Here is a 26,583-nt window from a genome sequence, read left to right as displayed (position 1 = left end):
ATCAAAGCGTATTACCGAATATTTCTAGATTAAAAAATATGTTCAATATAATATCTCTAATATCCGGGAGTCCCACGAGGAAATAACATTTACATGCAAAATGTAATACTATAGAGATGAATATTACAGAGATAAATATTTCTGTAAAATGACAGGATATTTCAAGTAAAAATTATAAAATAAAGATAATTAAAGTAATAGCTGTATTCGCGTAAATGAAGGAAAATTTTTTAATATTATTTCATTTATTTTGATAAATAAAATCTGCACCTGGAAACTAAATTTCTAATTTCATATATGTACAGTAGAAGAATTAAATTTTAATTACCGCAATCTTCGTTTATTTTAATTATTTGATTATACGAATTCTCATTTATTTGTTTTCATTTTTAATTCTCTGAATTACCAGCATTCTTAATTGCTAACCGCAGCATACAATTTTCAAATAAAACACAAGGTAACTTTTGATAATAATAATTTAAAAATATAATAACAAAGATCTTCCTACTTTTATACATCACGATATACGCATTATTACTTTTGCATGAAAATGTTAATAAAATTCCAATTTCGTTATTTCATCATCTTTGTTATCATTCGAGTCTTATTTTAAATTAACGTTAAATTTTTAAATTGGCGTATTTTATTTCATGAAAATTTAGATTGACGTTTGAGCCATCTTATGCCTTTTTCGCGAGACATTCAGAACAAGTAACGCTTCTTTGCAGATATAAATTCTGTGGCTCGTTGCCCAATCATCTAGATGACAAGGACGTGCTGGACGACGATCCAAAGGAAAATAATAACGTAATGACGGATACTATCACCGGGAATCTTGGTGGAACTCTGCCACACAAGAAACGATCGTTGGGCGTACATTTTTCAGACGGTGGACCAACTGGAACTCTAGATCTCGTGAAACATCGATCGCAAGACTCTCTCGATGAAAATGATCCTTGGAGGTATGCCATCACTCACTTTTGCACACGATTTCCTTAGCAGTAATGGTATACGCATATAGATCAAATTTAGAGCAAAATATCTGTGCCGATTATCGAAGAATATTGCCAGCGAAATATTAAAAGTTGAGTGCAGTTGAAACGAGCTGGAATTTGTTGCATACGCTACGGCACCTGTCTCGTAGAGTACTTTAGCGAATTTAAAAATATATGACTAGGTTTTACTATAGTTGTCGAAAAGGAGCAATTAGGATTTCTTATAGTGTATTGTATGATGTATCAAAAGTAATATTTATGTGGTTACGCTAGTTCTAGTATATTACAGTTGCGTGTAGAGTTAATTAAAGGAAGAAATTTATGTGGGAATGTTGAATAAATGTAATGATACTATTTAAAATTCTACAATTAAAGAAACACATTTTGGTTCCATTTTTCATTGCAACTAAAATCATATTAAAATGGCAGATATTACGTAAAAGTGGTATCGCGGACTCGCAATGGCAAAATTGCAGCATTTACGCAATTTGCATAATAACTCAGCAACTAGACGAATATTGCAACAACGTGTATAAACGAATGCAAATAGCAAGGTATCTGCTTCCTAGCATTTCCGTAAAAACTGACCGATTTTTCGAAAGTTTCATGGAACGACAGGAAACTTAGATAATAAATCTTTTAACGAAATTTTATCTCATTTGATCTGGGAGATTATCTTCTTACGCGCAAACGTATTTAAACATAAACTATCGTATTTATGTTACTTCCTTATTAAACATGAACATTAAATACAAGAGGATCTTCAGAGAGCTCTTTAGAAACATACGAAATACTACTTCATTTTTCGTTTTTCGAGAATTTTTTACACAATTGACACTACGATACTGTACGAGTTACTCATTCTGAAAAATCAATTTTCTATTATACTAATTCTATAACAAATATCCGGCCTTGCAAAATTATACACAACTATGCAAGGTTTAACACCTATTTTATATTCATTAGGTAAAACAAATTTCTCCTTAGCTTCTGTTCCTTCATGCGTCTCTATGGAAGCGTGAATTTGCATTAATAATCCGTAATCCACTTATTATACTAATCTAACGAATGTTCTATCTTATTCGGAAAAGTTAAAAATTAAACCAATGGAAAACTAAGAGTAAGCCGAATAAAGCAAATGGAAGAAAGCACGACAGAACCGATCGTCAAGGAAGTTTCCATGTCATTTAAAAGATTAAAAAATCCTATAATTGTTACAGGTACCAGCAGAGTGACCTTGACCTGGTGAGGTGTCGCCATGGAAATTTCGACTCTGTGAGAAGAAATCGTAGCGTCGACACGGTATCTGGCGATTCGACAAGAAGGTATACTCGGGACACGTCCCTGGAGGACAGATGTCACCGAAATTCGGATCTCGATTTGGTGGGCACGCTGCCGAAACGGAAGCAGGAAAGTAGAAACGGCGGGAAGGCGTCAGATACGAACTCTTCGACCTCGCAGCCGCGCATCCCTGACGCCACAGATAACGATCTACTGATGCAGATCGTGCATAAGCCTGATTGCGAGTTGGTCAGGCATCGACAACAGTTTAGCAAGTGCATCGATTTGAAGTTGAGCAAACTGGCTGGCGGGGAACCGCAGGATCAAGGTTACGCGTCCGAACGGTCACCCGAGGACGAACATCCGCCCTCGTTGCCTGGACAGCCGTTCCCAAATATAACGCCTGGTGAGTTACATTTTCCATTTATTGTCTTTTCAGTGCATGCTGTAGTTTCGTACACTCGCGTCTATAGGTTGCCGGATGTTTAATTTAAATATAATTCTTTATCGAATTACTGTTTTATATAATGTCGAGTCACGTTTGTGATAGAGATGATAGGCTTGATTTAACTATTGATATTGATTGATAAATTAGTAGGGTGCTATTTGAAAGTGTATAGCGTATAGCTACTAAAGCTATCAGCGCTATGGTGAATCAGCTACTTAAGAAATAGCAAAACAAGGGATTGAAATGTATAAGAAATAAATAGATTGTATTTCTATACGAAAATCTTCGAAACATATTATAATTTAGTTTTTCCTAACACAAGCGATTAATAAATATCAACTTCATCTTGTAATTAGAACGCACTTAAATATACCAAGTATCAAAATACTTCTACACACAGGAGTATACTTTAAGGTGGTGTTTCGTGTGTATACTGACAGTGGAATCAAATCGCGAGCACTGACACTTACGCCGGATGAGTTACGTTTTAATTTCGATAAAATTTTAATGGGCAGTTGAAAGCTCAAAAATATTCAATCAGATAAAGATATTTAATTATAAATAAAATAAGGTAATCTATGTAAATTAACAGGCTTATTCTCTTTCGTGCGATCCGTGTTGGAAATGTTCGACGAATAAAATCTTCATTTCGTAAATCAGTGTCATGTTTTAAAATGTAAATAAAATACGAGGTACTGAATATAATATAACTGAATGTATAAAATATAGGGCGAAAATTTTTTGATACATTTCGATGATAAATAGTTTTGAAATAAAAGGAATATATGCAGAATATATCATATACGCTTTTCAATGTCAAGAAACTTTAATTAGATTCATTAGTGAACAGACGAATTATTTTAAAATTCTTTATAAATGTACCAAATGTTAGGAAAAAGTGGAACCGTTGAATATAAATTATTCGTTGTATTTCTACAAATGGAATTGTTTATAGCTTGAAAAATAAAACTCAGACAACATCCTTATGCATGAATTTTCTTCATCGTCTTAATATCTGGGATACAAATATCGCCTACTTTTCTCTAACATTTTATAAGATTTTAATAAAATTAATCGATGATATATTAAAATTGAAATTTGTAAATTATCAGACAATTTATAACACAATGATGCGTTATATTTAATTTTACTACGAAAGTAGCAGAGGTTTCTATGAAAATCGGCCATTCAATCACAATTAGAATTCGAGGTAGAAATTATAATTCCACGATTGGAACAAAGTAGTTCACGTTCGTTGCAATGTCTAAGCTGTAAACGAAACGAGCAACATTCGAAGTACTAAACGCAAAGGTATTTCTACGTTTATTACTCTAGTTTTCTCTCGATATTCTTTTCCTTGTGAAATTTATCTCGTACACCGTTTGCGATTTCTTCCGTACTAATCGTTTCAAAACTTCTTCCGCTCTGTTTCGTTTCTCCTTTTTCTCCCTCTTTCCTCGCCACCCACCATGATTATTTGGTTTCTTCGTTGTTCTTTTCCTTTTCCACGCCACTCAATCCAAGCTGCCTTTAATATCGTTTCGTTACGATGTATCCACCCCCTTTACTACTTTTCTCCACTTACGTTTCAGCATTCATTTTTACGTATCTTTCAAATAATTCCTTATCTCTCCTCGAGATCACTCTGTAATTTTCCTTCCTTCGCCTTTGCCCCGGTTTTCTTCTATTCATAGTATTATTCGACTTCTTTTCGTGAAACTTCTTTCATCCCCTTTCCCATTGGCAGGCTTCCCTTTACCGTTGTTCGATAACTTTGTTGGCTTTCCAATCTGTTTGCTGAATCCCTCTTCCCGTCACTTTTTTCCCTCCCTTCTCTCCCTCCCGCCTTCCATATCGTTTTCTAATTCCAACGCGTGTATCATCCCCCATTTTTCTTCTCTGATTCGTAATCGACGGTTGACGTAATGGCAACGTGCAAATGAAGAATAATGTCGCATTATCGGAATTTTATTCTCGGTGTTTTATGTATTTTGAAGTATTACCGCAGATGAGGGAAAGATGAATGAATGTAGAGGATGAGTTTCATCTTCTTAGGAAGGGAACTGTCTTTTAGAAAATTTCTGTTGATAGTAAGAGATTAAATAATTTAGATATCGGTGGTAGCTGATTTAAAAACTACGTATCTTTCCTGGAACATAATTATTACAAGAATAAATAATTTACAAACATTTTTATGTCCTATCAAAACGTACCCTTTCATTATTTCAATTATTTTAATTATATTTTCTTATAAAGTAATCATTTTATTACTGTCATTTGATTGTCCATGGAACTCCGAGATTTATTATTAAAGAAAACTTAATAATTCATAAAATTTGTCTAATAATAAATGTATTTTATATTACACAATGAGTTCTAGCAGGAAACAGAGTTAAAATAATTAGTAGGATCTCATGTAAATTAATCGTCAAATTTAAATTAGCAAAACAGTATACATGTTTTACGTTAACTGAAATGTCAAATACTCAAAAGCTTTGTAAATAACCTAACAGATCAATCTCCGTCATAAAACCATTTACACCTCGAATCACCAGGTAATAATCACCTCTTTCTCGAATTTACTTCTGTCATTATAGTCATATTCGCAGTAAACACGATTCCCAACTCATTAAAGTTTCCAGGAACATTTTCTGCTAACACGATTGAAATCCATGTTCAATCACCACCATACGTTCGCTGATTTTTCTACCAGCTACCGTTTAACGAGTACAACTAGCAGGTGTAGATGACACACCTTGTGAGTTTATATACTTTTAATTAAGCGTAATTAATTGGCGTACTCCACAAATTTTCGAACTTAATTTTGCTAGAAGAGACTAAGTGAAAAAATTTTATCTCGCTTTTTTTGCGTACAAAACAACCTTCTGCCAATTGTGCGCTCCTATCTAATCAAGAATTAGAAATTATAGAGCATAATCGAAAATTGTCAAATACACGTGTAACTGACAAACTTTTAGCCACGATAGCCTCGAAGATAAAATCTTCGACGCAATTTTGCTATTCTTCATTTTCGTCTTATTTTGAGTCATAAAATCTCAGCATTCGACAATGCGTGAAAAATCCGATGAACCAACTCCCATTAAGCACAGTTCTTACCGAAGTGTAAAAACTACGATATTGTGAGAAGAACAATCAACTTGTCAAACGATATGAACAGTATATCAAGTTCAGATGAAAATTAAATAAACCTCTTAGATTAACTGAAGAAGGTTTGTCTTTTAGAAACTGTAAGAACCGTTTTATTTCTTTTTTCATATTTTAGGATGGTCTTAGGATTGCATGGAATGTTATGTTGTTGCCTTTCTTTTTGAAATTTTGCTCACTCAATTGGTAGATGTTCTACAGTGATTCTTATGCAGCAAATGTTACACTTCTTTTTCGCGATTACGTGAACATGAGCGAAGTTTATATGACGTATTCTTAGCCTGTTGAGTATCGAATGATGTTCCCTATCCAAAAATCTCTTTAATTTTGTTTATATGCGAAACCACTTTTGCCTCACGGTGTATATCTATCTACAATAGTAAATTTCATTGCATCAAAATCATCTTTTGGAAGAATCCCTTTACATCTCCCTGTCGGTTTTTTCTTCTCCATCCAACGGTTGCTGACTCCTTAGTTCTATCATTTTCCAGCACTCGCGGGCATTTTATCGTCTATCCTGCGTCGCATTAAGTGGAATAAAGGTAGAAACACAATGGTCGGAGTAAGGATGAAGGGAGGGACCAAGCTTGACACACTTTTGTCGGGTGAATTTCACGGATAAGACGCGCCAGGTATCTTCTGGGAGTCCTTTGTCGCTGATAGACGGCGAAGTGCGCGTCAAATTCAAAGCTCTTTGTCGCGGATAGCAACGTGCCAGTTCAAATGAATGCGACCACCAACGCTCTATGCCTTTCTCCCTCTTTCAACGACCTCGTGGCTATCCATCTTCAATTTTTCATCGGTAATCTGTTTCCAATGGAGGCAGATACTTTACCCGTTTGAAAGCGCAATAACGTTTAGCTCGCGAGAATTTGCTCGGATTTTATCCCATCGGCTTTCTTTCTCGTTCTTTGGATATTAGAATTAGTCTCGCTCATCATTGCACGTGGACATTTAGAAATATTTCTGTGAATACAAATAAAGAAATGTAACCTAAATAGAAGCTTGAAATTCCAATCATGTTTGAATAAAAAGAAAAATTATAGATATCGTTGGTTTTTTTTTTTTTTAGGGGAACGACACAATTAGAAATACGATCAGCGACATTAATTTTTCAAGAACAATTGTCAATAACACGATCAATAAATTCGTTTACTGTCACGAGTTAGATAATAATCCTTAGAGTCCCTGATAAATAAACTGCAAATGTTTATCCAAATGTATATTTTGATGAGCTCTAAAGAAATATAGTTTTAGCACGGATATGTTCCAAATTAATATTTCTTTTTGTAAGTTTAGTGTTATTGTTCGTTGTTATTAGCGACACCTTCGATATTTCAGATTTTATTTATTAGACTAGTTTGTTTGAGGAATTCTATTGTCGTCTTTGTGTTATTCTTCTCTGATTTCTGATATTTTCTGCGATGGATAGTTACGTGTTATAACTCGTGAAACGTGCAGTATATCTCTCAAGAGAAAAGCAAGAAATTACAGAAAATTTTTGAGCAATGGGTAAGATTGGCACGTTAAGTATAAATTTCATAAATAAATTTCCAATTAGTTCCAACGTTTGAACAGTTTTGTACCGTGGCGCAAAGACGTTTCTCCCGCATCTGATATCTCATTTTGTATGCTCTAAACAACGCAGGTAGAGATTGAAGTGTAGGCGGCTAAGTGGGTGGTGGTGTAGCATGGCGTTGACATAACAGGCTTGCGGGAAATATATCGAGGCGCGGACCGTGCATACGCAAAACTTCCCACGGCTGATAACAATCCGGAAATCGAACGTTATGGAAACGGGGACACCTGTATTCCCCTGTTTACAGTGCCGGTCTCCCTCCAATCTTGCTTCAAACTTTACCCAGCTTCCCGCCAACTTTATTCGCCTGTCGCCGTTGTTGTTTACCACGAGCTTGTGAGAAAACACAAGCAATCTGTGCGCGCCTGTGTGACGGATAAATACACCCTTGGAACTTTGATTCTGCAAGTTGAGCGTCGCCAAACCATTCGTAGCAATGACAACTTTCAACTAGATCGCCATGCGAGTTACTACGCGCAGCAACAATTCGATAGTAATTTTAGAACGACTGAAGTTCTAGAAAGCGGAGAAAATTTAGCAGCGATTCAGAAACTTTGCTGTAGTTTAGGTTTTAATATCTGAAACGAAGGTAATTGTGTATATATATATAGAACGAAGAATTCATTTTTTAAGTCGTTCAATGTGTTAACCGGATAACTTTTTAATCGAAATCTTCTATGATCGTGAAACTACAAGTCAGCACAAACTAATCCTAGCTTTTAATAAGAACGATACAATCTGGCGATCATTATCGCTAAACGAAACAATTATTAATAATTGCCTACTTGAAACAGGTTCCCTGAAAAACATACTTTTCCTACATACGTCGCTCTTACAACGAAACAATGATATCTGTAATCTCCTTTAATATCAACGTGATTCCAAACATTTTGGAAATTCATATTGCTGAACTATTATAAAGGGGAAAAGATATTCTCATAGCTGAGCCAACGAAACTATTAATTTCCTATTTCAAACAGATTCCTTGAAAAACATGCTTTTTCTGTTTAGACTAACAAATTTAGTCTTCTAACAAAATAGCTCTGTTTTCTCTAACTGAAACATGATTCCATTTTCACGGGAAACCCTTTCGCAGATAACCAACCTTCACATCGAATGATGTCACGTGTGTACGTTACTTTTCTCTAAAAGCCAAAAAACTAATTACCCTTTTGTTGGGTTTGATAAATTCATCCGTGAAAATTGTTAAGAGCAAAGATATAATTGCACGTTCCTTAGCCGAGTGGCCACTCTACACGCACAACGCATTCGTGTATGAAACGAAGAAAAATCGAGCGAAATTATAACATGTATTATAACGAGAAATCCTTTCTATCTGTTGTACGTTCAGCTATGTAGGCGATCATTAATCACACATGGCCTGGCTCTGTTATAAAGTTATAAATTATCGGTGAAAATGCATCAAAATGCAACCGAGAAGCAACGAGTATCCGCGCGAAGGAACAAATACTCGCGCAACCTTTTCCCCTTTATCCCGCGGCGACTAATATTATGCCCGGTAAATGTGTATTCCGTAATTGAAAGCGTGCTTTAACGAGCGATCTTGTCCTCACAGTTGATACAACCCAGCAACGTTATTGATCGCAATTTGCAAAGAAATAAATCAACCGGCCAGTCATAAATTTCGTCGTATCGCGTGGAATCTCGAAAAGCGATAATTCTACGCGAACGCTTATAACAGGTCATCGAGGACCGCCTGTGATCCGTCATGCACATAGTCGTCGGTATCAAGCAACGAAACACGGACAAGAGCAGCTTTCGAAGAAAGCGTTGCACATTCCCGCTTGTTTCGGATGATCGTTGATCGTTGAGGGTAAATAATCTTCTTGCGCGCTTTGATATAAAGTTGCAATTACCGCTGAAGTAAGGAGTTAGCGAGTTGGAAGAGTTTGCTGGCAGAATTACGGTACTTTCAATTATTTTTATGTACATATTTTTCATCTGTCGAGCTATCTTTTGGTAATTTTTTGTTCTCTTAATTTCTTCTCGTTCTGGGATTCGTTTTTGCTGGTTTCGATGTTTCTCAGATTCCTTACGTTTTCTTAAGATTTCTTACAATTTTTTTACGGTTTCTTTCGATCTGTTCCAGTTTCTTCCAATTTCTTCCCTCTTCTTTTGTTCTTCTTTCATTTCTCTCGCTTTCTCTGGCTTTCTTTCGATTTCTTCCATTTTCTCCTATAATATTTCTCTTTCAACCTTCTGCTTTCCTTTTTGTATACAATTTCTTAATCATCTTAACAAATGTATATTTTAATTTTATTGAAATTTTCACCAACCTCGGAAATTACTGCAAATAAAACAAAAAGAAGTGGAACTGTTCTTTGTATCGCTGTATGTTCTTCATAACACGATAGCGATACGATTTATCTTGCGAATGCTTATAAGGTTAAGATGAATGCATCGATAAGTTGTGCGAAAGTATGGAGAACATTTAAGAAAGAGAATATGAAACGAAGGATTCTAATACAATTGTCCTCGATAAGCGGTGCAAGCGAACTTGCTTCGGGCTATCTTTCAAGTAGGTCACTATTCGAGCAAGACAGAATGTTTAGTACGTTTCGAGAAAACACATTTGGAAGAATCTTGTACGTTAAGAAAGATAGAAGTGCATTAGAAATTTCGAAACTAACGAATAACCTCTACGTAGAATTACTCATATTTATTCAAAACATTCATTACACAATTCTCTGGATAAATATGTATCTTATATATTATTTCCTGTATTTACTCCGTTTTATTCTCAAATATAATTTTTCTCTTAACAATGCTAAGAAGAAACCATTACGTTAGCGTTTACTTAATAAGAATATCCAACAACGTCGCCCATTGAATACAGATCACCCAAAGAATACAAGTATTCTTACTATTATTCCTCTTTGAATATTAAAACAAGCTGGCTGGCTGGCTCTTCTGGTTTCTACAGCGAGCGCTTCAGCTTGGCAAAAAAAACGGGCTAAAAGTTGACAGTAATTAATCGTTGGATCAAAGCGTGGGCAAAAATGGGGAAAAAAGGACAAGCGAATCGGATTCACGAGATTACATATCGGGCGTGAAAGAGTTTTGAATAACTAATGCAGTATTTACCACCGTTCTCGACAATTTCCAGGCAATTTGATCAATAACCAGTCGAGTACGTGTCGTTGTTTGCATCTCGTATGGATATGTCTGTAAAGCGAAGTTCGAAATCTACATATTTTCAATTTCAATCTCATGCATTCGAAAAGAGCCGCTTATCGACTAACGTTGACAACTTCACCAAATTATTTCCATCTGTTATTTTCTAACTGTGCCAGTTCGTCGCTACGAAAAATATTCCTTTGTTCGGGGAATCAACGGGAGGAAACAACGTTTGTATTAAATAACGAACAGAAGAGCTTGATTGATCGTTTCGGAGATTACGAAACGCGTTTACTACACATCGTTATAGTCATGTGTAAACATATGACGACTTTTTGAAATCCTCTCGATGCTTTTGATTTTCGAAATTTCGTACTTCTTATCCGAGAACTGAGCATGTATTTTGTTCATTTTTCCGTTCGTTTTTCTCATGAACATTTATGAATTACGTGAATCTTGAACGTGAATTGATTGATAGACTCGTCCGAGGATTACAATCTTCTCGTCATTCTACTTTATGTATTGCATATTATGTATATGGTGGTACTGATCAGGAACAATATAGAATTATAGGAAAGTAAAAGGAAAGGGGATCGTAAGGAAATGACTTTCTAAAACCGTATACATTCATCTAGAGGATTAGATTCTTCTTTTTCGAAAAAGGAAGAAGAAGTCGTTTAATTCTTTCAACGATGTTCCGTGACGGTTTATGGAAGGCAGTAAAGTTTTTATTATATTCTACGCGAACGTTACAAGATCGTTCCACGAGGAAAATTTACGTGACATATTATGCGAGCGACGAAACGGGCAAGTTATTCGAAAAAGACGTGAGCAAGATATTAATTTTCGTTCACCGCTAAATAATAATAAAAAAAAAAAAAAAACGTAAATCTTGTCACCAGATCTGAGAAAAAAATGAAATCTCCGCGTATCATTACTTAGCTTATTATTATTACTAAACATTAAGTACATCGTTAATCCCATTTATCTTTTATATTAAATTCAATTCAATGAATTTATTCTTTATCATTTTGTTATTTTTGTTATTACTAATTCTTACATTAATCGTCAAATCAATGGTACATTTTTTAAATTGAATACACTGCACTCGATCGAATGAAAGAAATTTGTAAAAAAAGAAGATATCAAGTGTAAGCTGTGATGATTGCACGTAATCTCAAAGGTACTTACCATGAACGTTTCCAATCGTTCGTGAAATTGTATTCGGTGAAACATCACAGCGTAGTTGCTACGATTGTCACAAGACGAGGCATTAGGTAGTATCACTAATCACTGGAAACGTTCCTCAGAAAGCGAAGGACAAGCAGAAATACATTTAGTACCTCGGCTTGACGATTCAACAGCACGTCGACATAGAACGTTTAACGTCCAAGTTTCTCGGGTCAGTTATTACCGCTGCATCACTGAGCATCGTTGGTTCTACCTCGAACAACGATTCTCAAAGCTAACACGAGAGTCCACTTCACGTTCTGGAAACCTTTTCATCTGCCTCGTAATCGTAATTCGCGAGAGGCTCGTTCACTTTTTTGAAATCTCTTTGACAGTGTTACGAGGAGGCAACACGTTCCCCTCGTATGCCCTTCACATGACGTTCTGTTTGTATAAATTTTCTCCTTCATTCTTTTTTCTTTTTTTTTTTTTTGTTTCAAAATAGAAAATACATTGTCTGTACGTTAATAAGTGATACTTAAAATTTACGTCAAATATATTTAGTAAATTGTACAGGTTTTGATATTAGTGATATTGGTTTAATGGGATTAACCGATGATAGTGAAGTGAAATTTAATAAACGATAGAAATAGCAGAAGTGAACATTTTCCACAGAAATAATAAACATATTTTACGTGTCTATTCGAAATATTATAATATGGTTACACGAAAGAAATCAATTAAATGTAATAACATTAGCTAAAGGTTAATTGTTTCGTTCATATATATAGACCAAGCGTGAAGATTTATTAATGTTCATCGAAAGCTTCTATATGCTTTTGTATCTTGTGGTATATCATAAAATCTAAAACCTACCATAGGTTTGAAATTTCTAATATTAATTAAAAAAAATAAATGTTAATAAAAAGAGGTGTTTACATTAATTTAACTATTATACATATACATAGACCAAGCGTGAAGATTTATTAATATTCATCGAAAGCTTCTATATGCTTTTGTATCTTGTGGTATATCGTAAAATCTAAAACCTACCATAGGTTTGAAATTTCTAATATTAATTAAACAAAATAAATGTTAATAAAAAGAGGTGTTTACATTAATTTAACTATTATACATATACGTAGACCAAGCGTGAAGATTTATTAATATTCATCGAAAGCTTCTATATGCTTTTGTATCTTGTGGTATATCGTAAAATCTAAAACCTACCATTATAATATAAATATAAATATTAATTTAAAAAAATAAATGTTAATAAAAAGACGAGTTTGCATTAGTTTGACTATTACACAGTAATTTAATTAAATAATATACATGAAGGTAGAAATTCATATTTCAGCAAAACCAATGGAACATTTAATTGTCCTTACTACCACATTGATTACGTAATAAGGAAGTAATTAACGCTAAGTTCTAAAGCTAGAAATTCGCATAAACCAAGTTGATCGATTTTCTTGAGTATAGGTGTATTTGTAAAATATACATTTTATTTTACGTTCAAGTAGCGTATCTCGATTTAATTTGGGGCAACCCAATTCGGGAAAGCTATGAATTCGAATTCACGTATATGTCCTTCGCGAACAAATGCAAGCAAGTTTGCTACGTGCAGAACAAAATTCGTGGAATGCACAGAATTGAAATTATGCTGTTGCAATACCATGTCATACATAAATTAACAAATGCGATGTGTTAATAAAAGGTTATACAAGCAACATCGCAAAAACATTTACATGGATGATTTTATTGCACAATATTGTTCGTGATGAACGATGAAAATTGACAGATGTTTCTCATGACTAACAAATATGTCTCAGAGCTGTAATAAATTCGATATATTGTTTGTTTTTATGTAGATTTTATTATCGACAAATTTACACCTTCGAAATAATTAACAGTTTGATTATTGAAATGTTTCATTAAAATGGTTACTAATGTAATGAAATTTCACGATATTACAACTTTAAGAAGACAGCTAAATAAAAAGAATAATATAAAATCCAATAAATATAGATTAGAGGATAAAGAATAAATACAATATATATTTTTGGATAAAAAAGGTGTATATAAAATACACATTAGAAAAACACATAGAAAACTGTAAATATATGCACATACCATCCCTCTATAATGTAATAATTAGATTTGTAAAAAAAAAAAGAAACAAAGAAGAAATTAAAAAAATAAAAGCTGAATGAAGATTAAAATATCTAAACACAAAGTATATAATATAAATGTTATGTTATTGATTTAACTGCTAATCGTATTTATAACTTGCTCTATTTTATTTCTTCTTCAAATATTCCAAGATTTTCAAAATACAGTACAACGAATGTTATTTTCTTCCATGAAAGGATGTATTTTCGACTTCTTTATGGAACCTTTATTTTCATCGAAACACATGGTGCTACGGTACAACAAAAAAATATAACCGAAGAAACTATAGCATCGTGCTAGACAGTTTTGGAGCAGATACCGTATCGATTTGCACTGTCTCCACTTTTATCACCGTCGGTGTATTTTTTTTCTTTTTCTATCTCTTTACTTTCATTCTAAAAATATACCTTCTATTTCTATAATAGACTTATTTTTAAATCTGATACGGAATTCTTGTCGACAAACTTTCAAAATAAATATCACGAAATTAAACTCGTCAGCCCACGATAAAATACCTTGAAACGCAGATATTAACTTTCCGCGGAAAGAACGTGCACCGCGATCTTTTCTCCAATTCTGTTGTTCAAACGAAGTTGATTTCATAGAATAAGCCATATATAATAAATACAAATTTGCTCATTTTCAAATTATCTCGTATCTCTATATACATAGGAAACCAACCTGCCGAAGGAACAAGAGATAAATACACAAGACAGATATCGTTATTACGTTAACTTTCTTAGTCAGCATCTTCGCGGGAGGAAAATTATCATTTCGGTCATCAGGCAGGCGATACGAGCACAGACTTTGCTTTAATACTTTATCTCAGCTGATAACACCACGCGATGCTCCGTTTTCACCACCTTGCATTCAGATAGCGTTTCCAAAGAAACGAGAGGAAGAGCTTCTTTTTCCAAGCACGAAATCGATGTTGCTTCCGAAAATACGGGAACGCCTGTTTTCGATTTCTTAGTCTCCTTAGAGAATTATCGCTTTAATCCCTGAATACGAAACAACGTTGAAATAAGATAACGCTTCTTCTTCTTTCTTTTTTTTCATTCTTCTTCTTTCTGTTTAAATAATATGGTCAGATCATTTGAACGTAACTGAACTTTGATTGGATTTATAGATAACGTTTATTTGATTTTGACAGAATTTTTTAATTATTTCCAATTGAATTCGATTTAATCCAGTTAATTAAACTTATATTTATTTTCGACGGTTTTAATGATTGCGTTAGATTGACTAATGAAATGCAAATAATGTGTGAGTTTGAATATGTATGGACATAAAAATTTATACAGTGACTCTACAAAAATGTCAAAAATATTCGAATTGCATAAAAATTCACAATTTAGTTATCACTCGTAATAATATTGAAAATAATATTGAATTTTACACACCGAATAACTTAGAAACTTATCGAATATCACGACTGCTGCAATTCTTAAAATCAATAAATTTAAACGGATCAAGGAGAAATTTATAATAAAACAAATATAATATAAACATAATATAGAAACATATCGTAGATATGTGACGATTAAATAATGCTGCCAGCTAATATTTTTTCTCAATAAGAATTTAATAAATGGCTAAATAAGGGAAAATTCAAGGTAATGCTATTAATTTAACAGTTCCTACGAAATATACGCAATAAAGTGCGTTTATAACACGGAAGAAGGAGGAAATTAACAAGGGAAGGAATTCCACCTTCTGATTAACATTGTCGTAATATGGTTGAAAGCGATGCTCGTAACGTAACAAGTATGTAATCGTGCAGACACTGAATTTAACGCTCTGAATTGCTTCAAAGCCTTTTCAAGAGATAGAAATTTAAAATGCAAGCCCGTCGCGCGCTCCTCTCGCGTTAAATTCCACTTCCTTGAATCAACGATGCACTGCGAACGAGAAATAATAAATCGACGTGAGAGGAAATGTTTTAAATATCGCCGGCATTCCGATGTGCCGTAATTTCTACAGCTTCAATTACTGTTTCGAGATTCCTCTCAAGTACAAAGCATCGGCTTCTTCGACAGTTATTAAGGAAACCAATTTCAATCCCAACGATGAACATTTTTTGCTGCGTTATCTAAATCACTATTTAATATCCTCTTATAGAAGCAGGTCACTCTTTTTTTCTATGATAGACTGCAATTTTTCTTCATAAATATAAAACAGAATATACTATAGAAGCAGAGGTATTAACGATAATAATTCATTTCAAATGCATTTTTAATTATTTTTCAATAAACTGAAATATAACATTTCTTTTGGTGCAAATTAATTATTAATTTAAATTTAAACTCGATTAAGGTTAGTTACGACAACATTAAAAGTATCCTTTTAGTAAAGTTTTATGATGTTCTTCGTTGTTGAAATTATGATATTCAGTGAATTAAAAATTTTCAATTTTTATTAAATTTCATGAGAGGAATTGTTTATTTCATCCTGTCTACAGACCATTTAATTTATGTGTGGTTTTCCTTTTTAATTATAGTTACGGAAAATAGAAAAGAAGTAGAAATCTTAAATCTTAAAGAAATTTTTGGTTACATCTTGTTCATTGATTATCGATACAGTTAATTTTATCTATCGCAGTTACCTTTTTGGGTTTTACAGAAAATATAGGAGAAAGGAAAGCCTCACATTCTAAAGAAATTAAATTTTCTATTTACATCGTATCCATAAATAATCCATAATTACTTTTACCTTTAAGAATTAGCTTTTTTCTTCCGACTGTTCCATTTCAGGTATCGTTTCTTCTCAAGGTACGTTGCTACTTTGAGATTACTTCAATGAAAGAATAAAACTTTAAGGAATTATCCAGAGTATCAGTTTTTTCTTTGCAGCTTTTCTTCTTACGATTTAAATCACTGGTTCGCTGTTCTTTCGGTTTAATAAAACCAAGAGGAAAAACGTAAAACAAGAATTCGAGATATTATTTTAAACTACATTTCTACTCACGGTATACTGGCATTCTGTTATATCATAGTTATCTTGTATAACGCATAATTTTTTACAACATCTGCATATCTCATGCAATTAACTAATTTACTTCGCACGAATTGAAATATCGGTGCCGAAAATGTGTTCCCTAAAGTACAAGAAACTCCATTAAAGAAAACGTAGAATTCGTAACCCAATAATTTCTGCATCCCAACGTGAATTCCACTGTCAAAAATTGATCTATAAACCATAAACGAACAATGTAGTTCCCTCTAACCCGACCTAAGTATTCTCCAAGATTCTGCATAACCAAGAATGTGAGAATACCAACGAAGAATTTTCGGCTGCTTTCCCGTATTTCGTATACGCTCTGAGAAACTCAAAGCATGTAATGTACAGAGACACAGCATATAACGACCTCAACGTCTGCAATCTCTGACTTATAATCCTCGTACCACTACTATATTACTATATCAAGTTAAATAGTTAAGAAAAATTCTAAATTTAGCTTTCAATCTTTCGTTTATCATTATGAAACAGAAAGGAAGCATAAGCTTCGTATTAAATTAAATAAATAACGAATAACCGATTCACCTTTACATTTACACTTTTATATATTTACACGTGTATATATATATATATTATATATATTATATATATATATATATTATATATATATAATATATAATATATAATAATATATATATTTACTTCTTTAAATTATTATGATATTATACGGGAGATATTGTCATTGCTAAACGTTGTGAGCGCAAGAACGTGTCCAAATTTCAATTCCAACAGCATCGAAAACACACATCGTCCATCCCATAAACGCAATCCACTTTACGGGGAGTAATCTTTAGGCGTAGCAACGACTGGAACGTGATCTTCGTGTCTTCTATTTTCTCAATCGAGCGAAACATGCGAACCCAAATCCCGAAATACGTACGTATCTACTCGTTCGCCACCATTTTCCCTGTCTTCGTCTGCCTGCCCATTTGGCGTGAGCACAACGTTATCACTTTGGCACGTTAACACGCGACAAACGGTGGCGTCGATGATCCTCAATGTTGCAGATCTCGATATCGATCGATTCTCGGTTGCTTTTATAATATGGATGAGGAGAAACTTGCGAGAGATTTTCCTTGATCCAAACATTCTCGAATCTGGTGCTTTTCGCGGTTAAAGTGGTCAGTATGTAGCTTTTCTTAAAAATTTCCCAAATCTACTATGGTGTACTTTTTGAAGATTTCGTTGACTTTTTGTACAAAATATACGAATGAAAGCTTTTTTGTTTTTTGCATTTTCATCTTGATGTCCTTATATATGTCGTTATACATAATTCCTGTCACAGCATGGTTAAAAATATGAAATTATTATTTCTGTAGCTCTCAATAAAAATCATATACGTATTTCCGAAGTAAGAATCTCATCGTACACATCACGATGAATTTTTCATGGATAAATCACTCTTTATTATTAATCTTCTCTCCGTAAATGTAACTTGAAAAATTCGAAAAAAACATTACAGCTTGATAACATTTTTAAAACGAATATACGATCTTGATGTTTTAACAAAACACAATGTTCTACAATATTTTTATCAAAGTTATCCGCTATATGTTTCTTACCATTTTACTTGTATATTATTTCATACAATAAAATAGAAGACGAAGAATCAAAAATATTCTCAGCGATCTAACAAGAATGTAATCCGATAATTATACCAATTAATTCAATGATATCGATATTTCAAATAAATAAAGTTTGACAAAATTGTTCTCGAAATTGGCTGCTATACGAATACTTTTTTTGTATCGTATTTCGTACGATAAAACAGAAGGCGAACGAAGTGCGAAGAATCAGGAATCTTCTCTACACCTGTCGACGACCGGTCCAACGAGAGCAACTTACCTTCGCGATGGCTCCCTTTAGCCACTCGAGACGCCTCCACCTGCGAGAGAGGCTCCTCGCGCTGACATTGTAAATTTTCTAAGTCAAGAATTTGTTATCGATCGTGTGCGGCCCCGGGGCCGCCTTACCTCCGCCAACTCGGTCAGTTCGGCGTGTTGCACGTTCTGCACGCGTTCTTCCCTCGCCCATTGACCCATTTATCCGACATAGGTCAGCTACATTGTTTTAGATCCTGTGTGTGTCCTCGCCGTGCGCAGAGCCTTCGCTGCGCTCGCGACTCACGTTCCCGCGCTCCCGTAATGAAAGTCATTCTTCAAATTCCGTCATAAGCCCGGAGAATCGGGATCGAGGTCGATCAAATTTTTTCCTTCGTACAGCTTTCTCGCAGTTTAATTATCGCTTACGCCCTCGTTCGCACCTCCGCCTCCATTTATTATGAACTTACGCTCCGTTCGTGCGCCATGCTCGTTGGTAATTCATCGAACGATAATAAAGTAATACTGGCTCTTAATTGTGTATAAAGTGGAGAGAATCGATCGTATGTATGCGAGTGATCTATCGAGTATTGTGTTTGCTAGAGTAACGAGAAACGGCCAATAAATATGCGTATTTATCTGTACCTTTATTATTCTTTTTATATGGTTTGAACAGCTTTTGGTCGATGTAAATAATATGCAGTGCGTTACGTGTATATTTTTATTTTCTTACGTGGCTTTTGTAATGATTGTTCCTTGTGTGATGTCGCTTAATATATGGATGATGTTCTTCTTTATTTAAATCAGCAGAATCTTGCAGATAAAAAGAATTTTAGATAACAGGGTATTTGATACTAACAAAACGCAAATGTAAATGGTAATAAATGAAACACGCGATATTGCAATGGATTAAAAAGATGAATATCATGTACATGTTACATGTAAATAATTTGTTAGCAAAATTGGTAACTATAGTTTCTTGTCTTTTTATTTCTATCTCATAGCGAAGTTGCTTCAAAAAATAAATTTTATACATATATATATTTGCATGTGTATGTATAATCTGATCAAAATATTGGTACGAACACAGTTATAAAACCGTATGAGTAAAAAATGAACTAGTTGTCGCCGTTCAACGGTTAAATGCATAATACAACGAACTAAAAATATATTCATTTTTAGAAGTTCAATGTTTCCGTTTATTGCGTTGCAGAAAATTTATGTTGCTAAAAATTTGAACGTCCTACCACCTGATACATTAAATCGTTTATTTGAAGCGTTTCAGATTGCCTGTACAATATATGAACTAAATACACGAGCGATTACTACATTCAAGCGATAAATTACATAAATACACCAATATTGTTATTAAATAATTAATAAGATATTGATATTAATATCTTTTATTTGCTATTTCATTTACATGGTGGAATAATGCGTGGAATATTGTTATCAGAAAATGTTTAATATGCTTATAGATATATTAATTACAACAGTAATTATCCATCACATCATTGCAATTACATAACAACTGTTTATGATAACTATAGGATTATTATTCGTCACTAAATTTGAATACTTCGAATTGGACGAACTTTTAAAATGCTTCCTCCTATCAAATATTAAGTGATTTATGTTTGCTTACTTCAAATATAGTTTTAAGCCTGAGTTAACTGCACATGATTGAAATACATATTAGGAGTATGATTTTGTTCATTTTGTGCTAATTACGATGATGATATCGACTCGTGCACTTTAAATACACAGAGATGCAAATAGTGTTTCCGCTAGAAAGTTGTCGATAGTCGATGAAATATCACCACCGCTCGGAATTGATTACGCCATCAATTCTAATTCAATGTGTTTCGTATTCATGTACGTAAGTTTAGAATCGCAAATGCTTTGGGGCACATAAAGATCTACAACACAATAGAAGCGAATCGGAATTTGAGTAAATACGGATGTACTTTACGCTCATATCTATGTGATACTACATTAATCAAGCCCAGTCTGCTTCAAATAACCAACAACAATTATCGTCGAAAGTTATTTTTAAAGAAACTATAAAATTGTATTTTTTATATGAAGATAATTCTAAACATATATAATTACGATTATAAAATATATTAAATAAAATATAATGTAAATATACAGTAAAATGTACTGTAATAAAATTATACAAAATGTGAAACAATAAATTAATAAATTTGACGTGGATGCGTATGAAAGTTTCAAAAGGATGAGAAACGCGTGAAGAAGTGACAGTAAAGCGTAATAGTTTCACAAACAAGAATTGCGGAGTTACTACTTATCTCTTAGCAATCAGGCTTAACGGTTGGTGGTGCACGATCACCGAGTAATCAAGATTGCTTGAAAGCAATCAAGCTTCTGGTTAGCTAAAATCAGAACGATCAAACATCGAGCGATCTTCAGTTAATTCAGTTGTTCTATTTATTACTCATGGTATCGTAGGTTTGGAATTCATTTGCAATTATAGTTACACATACGTCTTCGAATAATAACCAGGATATTGATTCTGATGGATGTACATACATAAAGATGATCGAAACCAATTCATCTTACGATCTTAGCTTCTTACGTATGAAACCACACGAATAGTCATGAACAGTCATATTATTATAACGCTTGTATGGATTATTATTGGTGAATAGGAAGTGAAAGGTTATTAATTTAGATTGCTACATAATTTAGAGCAATTTAAATGCAGCGATTATAAAAACTATTTGTACATACTAGTGTCTGTTAATTTCATAACGAGGTATTCAGAGCTGTTTCATGTTATTAATTCGTCATTAATTTATATAGTTTGTTTAGTATGGTATAAATTGTATACTTATAGTGTAGTTGTTAATATAGTTTTCAATTTAAATACTGCTAAATACGATCAAGCTTCGTCCCACAAAACAAAAATACGTTTCGTGATCTTATCGAATAGATACTAAAATATCAACGGATGACATACTTCGAAGAGAAAACCAATAAAAGATACCGTTGGACGAATCACAGTTTCGAACTCGGTAAGCTTATTTCTCGTATCTCGAAGCATCGAAAACGCAACATTTGATTTCCATATTTCCAGCCTCGACGATCGATGCATTTCAGTTGAAATTCAGCGATCGGAGGGCGTGAAACAAGCCATGAAATGAGAGGGAAACGCAGACCGATAGGAATAAGGGAGGGCAGTTGCACGAAAGTGTATAAATCGCTCTGGCAGCCGATTCGACCGAGTAAAACGTTTCACGATCCCGCATCGACAGACAAACGACGGAACGTTCCATTAAAATTTTTCCACGCGTGCACGCTTTTGCCTGGGCCACAACGCGAGGACGACAGCGCGTTTTTGATCGCTCGCGATTATTCGCGAACCGTGAAATGGAATGAAAAACTACCGAAAAAGGAAAGAAAAACCGCCGTGTTTGCTGGTCTTTTTCCTATTTAGGATCTCGTTACTTTGAATTTTTACGTGCTCTAAAGTGATAATCGCTATACGTGTCTGACAGTGTTATACAGTGACTTGCGCGATATTTGAAAAGTTATAGAACGTTTTTGCGAATATATTATATGCGTTATAGAGAATTCCCACTTCTTTAGCTATTATTAAGTTCTAAGTTATTATTATTATTTATTAGTTATTTATTATTATTAGACGAGTTTGAAAATGTATATATTTATTTCTTTTTTTATATATGATTTTATATTTCTTTTATATACCTTACAATTTGTTAGTAAAATAGCAGTAGAAAAATGTCTTCTTTGAGACAACATCGTTATCATCAAGATCGTTCGATCTGGGTTATTTATATTAGATCTGTGTTCTTTAGATGTGTATATAGAAGTTATAAGATATTTATTGCGAGCATACACTTTGTTAAATATCACGAAAGATATGAAGTACTTGTTGAAGTATTTAATAAAACAACATTTGTACCTAGCTTTTCTACTTTACGTCTGAGAACAAATCTATAAATAGAGAAGATAGAGACTCTATATATTATACAAAATTTTGAAGATAATGGATATTGCGGGATGTCCAGAGTGATATTCGCGTTTACGATATTGTGAAGGGTATGTACAGCTGGTTGACAGTCCCCGTTAATCCTGTTTGGGTTAATAGCCATTTGGGACAGTATAGAGAGGTTACAAGGTTCTCTAACGCAACTATAACGATTTCTAGATGGTTAACTATCTCACTTTAATGAAAGCGTATATATGGTAATAAATAAGCTGGATTGCAATTTTTCTTCTAATTTGAAATAAGTGTATTACAATTTATTGTTGCTATATAATATCATAAAAATCACAATGAAAGTAGTGAAAAATACATAAGTTGAATAAATTTAGGAAATAAATAAGTCTATTATTCTCAGTTTAATTATAAACAAATATATTATAACTGACAGTACGAGATTTTTCTAATATAACTTGTTGCATGTTTGATATTATCAATGTTTTGTAAACATGTTCGTCTATGTAGATATATGTATTTGGAATTTGGAGAATAAGGATCTCTGCAAATTTCAGGATTAAGAGCCTTAAAATTAGACGAAGATTGTTACGATTGGAAACCTTGAATAATTAAAATTAAAAAATTTGGAATATAGGAAATTTAACTGTTGGTGTATTGGAATTTTGCATTAAAAGAAACATGATGACGAATTTGAACGTTATGATTATGAAAGTATAGATACAATAGAATGCGTGGGCTGACTGCGATTTAATTTGAATTGGTGCCTAGGTAATAAATCCATAGAGCCTGTAAATCAGTTTACCATGTTCTTCTAAACGGAATAAATATAATTTAAGCATTGTTTTCATTTTAATTGCATATTTCATTAAATCTATAGGCTTTGTAGGTTCACTGCCGCTTTCTGTAGCTTAAAGAGCTCTATCGATCTGTTCAGAATGAACTAGCTTAGGCATTTAGCTCGTTAAGTTTTGTAATTTATTTTCTTGAAGAATAAGTATTATTTTTATTTATTAAAGAAATTAAAAAATAATTAACAATATTTTATACTTGCTTTATTCTTCGTAAACACGTTAATAACTAAGAACGAATAGATTTAAAAGAAATGGCGTTTTTATAATTCGCACAGGTGCGTCACTGATAGCTTAACATTTACGTCAAATTCGACAAATCGATTTAACCTTTAAATTTATTGTGCCTCGTGTCGCAATAAAAAAACGACATACGTATTTTATTACGCTTACGTAATTCAATTTCTACATTCTGCTTTCGCGTTTCTTTTATAGCAAGATACAAGTTAACCAGTTTCTCTTATTTGTGTTCGTAAATAATATTCGCAGCTAAGGCGAGTCAAATCAAAGAAAGATCAGAAGGGAAAAAAAACGTAGAACTTATCGATGAATCAAGACAGATTAGAAGCTATTGCGAGAGCGGCGCTTTCGAATCGAAGGGAGGGGCAAGGTTTAACAGTTTTTCGATAGAAGCTAAGCTGGTTTTGAGTTCAAAGGAAATAAACACGAAAAAGCCGTGGATGAGTAACGAACCGATAAAGAGAAAGTCAGTTTGCATCGCTAATTAACCATGCGTTTTAACTTTTTCGCTGCTAGAAACGATACCGTAAATTGGTAAAATATTGACAAGTTCTTTTGCAATGTGTATTGTAATAATGAAAATATTTACATCACTGTAAGGTTACATCTTTTGTTCTTTTGCTACAAAAAAAAAAAAGAAAGAAAACCCTCTTTTTAAATGTAAATATAACAAATAATGATAAGAAAATAAAGACATAATAAACACATAGTAAAATATACAATATACATATGTAGCTCGGTTAGGAAATATTGAAACATCATATAAAGACTATCAAAAGGTAAAGTCACACTAATCTGATGGAATCATTGTATCTTAATGCATTCTAAAATCGTTATAATCTCTAGAATCATCAGTTTACTCTAAAAAGGGTGCGCACATTTTCCAACTTTTTTGTTTGGTTGTTTTGCCCTCAAATGTAAAGCGTAAAAATCTGGCTAAAAATGTACTAACTCATACTTGTTGTCGGCGTTCGCCTAGTTTAAAGTAGTTTTCCTTCCTTCTGGAATTCGTCTCGCTTGTCATCGCGTGTCGCGAACGAACACGTGTTCAGTGCACAAAGTAATATCGCCGCTGTGAACGTGAAATATGAAAAACGAGGGAAAAAAGAAGATGAAGAAGACGAAGGGAAAAACTAGTACGCGGCGCAATCAGCGGAACTAAATTGTTGGCGATGTAAGTTCCCCGGCGTACGATCGCCAGGATAATTTACGACGGGGCTACGTTCGAATGGATATAGAAATTTCCTGAGTTTGATTGGCCCTGCATGAATTATACTCACGGCTTCGTAGCAAGGCGTGCACGAAATGGGTCAGTAATTAAGCATGAGAGCGAAGATCTAAATTCGACTAAAGTGATAGTCGAGGAATCGTTCGGCCGCGATAATTGAATTAGAAATGCGAGTCGATCAATTTCGTTCTTTTCGTTCCCGGTTTTCGTGTTCGCAATGCTCGCTGATTGAAATCTGACGAGTTTTTATCGGCATTCGACGAACGACCGTGTGAAGAAGTCGATAATGGATGTTACTACAAAGAACAATGAATTTGGAGTGGCTGAAGATCGACAGAACCATTTTCAAGCAATCTGTTTAAAACGATTAATCCTTTTAAATGAAATAAGAAATAATTTGGAGTTTTGAATACTACATTTATATATATTTAAATTATAAATAAGAGAGCCATGATTACTTTACAATATAACATTGTTCGAATAACGAATGTAGAATCTGTTCAAACATTTTTGGAAAATATCTGTCAATCGTTGTTTCATTTAAAAATTAAAATACGATACCTAACAATTACAAATTTAATCCGATATTTTATTTCCGTCAAATTCTACGATTAATTGATTGGAAATTTTAAAGTAGTTTATTATCCTAAACTTTATCGTAGTAATACAAATTTATTTTACTTTCGCGTAAAATTTCGTATCATTTGGTAACGTAACTACATTAGGAACAATCTTTGTAGAACGTTTATGGAAATATTCTTACCTTCAGTCTTGTGCTCCCTTCAAACTTCCGGTTGGCTATCTCAGGAAAGATCGCGAAGGGATGCAAAGGCTCGATGAACTTGGTAGCAGAATCGAGAATAATCGTTTCTATCCTCGACCTGTTCTTCGAGTTTCTGCCCCCAATTAACTATAACTTCCGACTCACGACCTCTGTAGCGTATGTGAGAAATGGCAAGGTAGAGGGAATTTTGAAACTTTGCCCATGCATATTGGTCAAAGTCAGTTACCGTAACCGTGATTGCCAATAATTTCGATAACAAATATCTTCGATCTCTGTACTATGTGCCACATGTGCATAATACTTCTTCTTCTAAAAAAATCTTGTTCTTCCGAAAGTGAAATAATGTTGAAAAATTTACAAGTTTTTAATACAAACAAGTTACTGTTAAACATATCACGAAAGGCAGTTAATAATAACTATCATACTTTCGCGTTTATACTGAAAGGAATTTATTTACCAGAATAATATGTTATTTATTTATGGATGGCACGAATGAATTCAAGTCGAACATGCTTCTGGTACCTTAATGCGTGCTTATCTATAATTTTCGGTCAACGGCCGCATTGCATGTCAGAAACCTGAAAATACTCTAATTTATAATCTCAGATCATGAAATGCTGCAGTTCTATAAAATGTAAACTTATAAATCAAAAACATGCTCGGTACCACAGAAACTAAATTCAGCACGAATTGCATATATTTCAGC

At 33.5% G+C, this 26,583-nt stretch overlaps 1 protein-coding gene across 1 annotated transcript in view; it reads left to right on the top strand.

Annotated features, from left to right (window-relative positions):
* Positions 1 to 26,583, top strand: part of LOC132910003 (uncharacterized) — a 227,803-nt gene that overhangs the window by 165,734 nt on the left and 35,486 nt on the right. The window contains exons 3-4 of the mRNA XM_060965345.1: positions 729 to 962; positions 2,216 to 2,682. Of these exons, the coding sequence (XP_060821328.1) occupies positions 729 to 962; positions 2,216 to 2,682 (701 nt within the window). The remainder of the gene's footprint in view (positions 1 to 728; positions 963 to 2,215; positions 2,683 to 26,583) is intronic.

Source organism: Bombus pascuorum, chromosome 8 (assembly GCF_905332965.1).
Source record: "Bombus pascuorum chromosome 8, iyBomPasc1.1, whole genome shotgun sequence".
NCBI lineage: Eukaryota > Metazoa > Arthropoda > Insecta > Hymenoptera > Apidae > Bombus > Bombus pascuorum.
The sequence above is the reverse complement of the archived record's forward strand: the minus strand, read 5'-3'. Positions and strand labels throughout refer to the sequence as shown.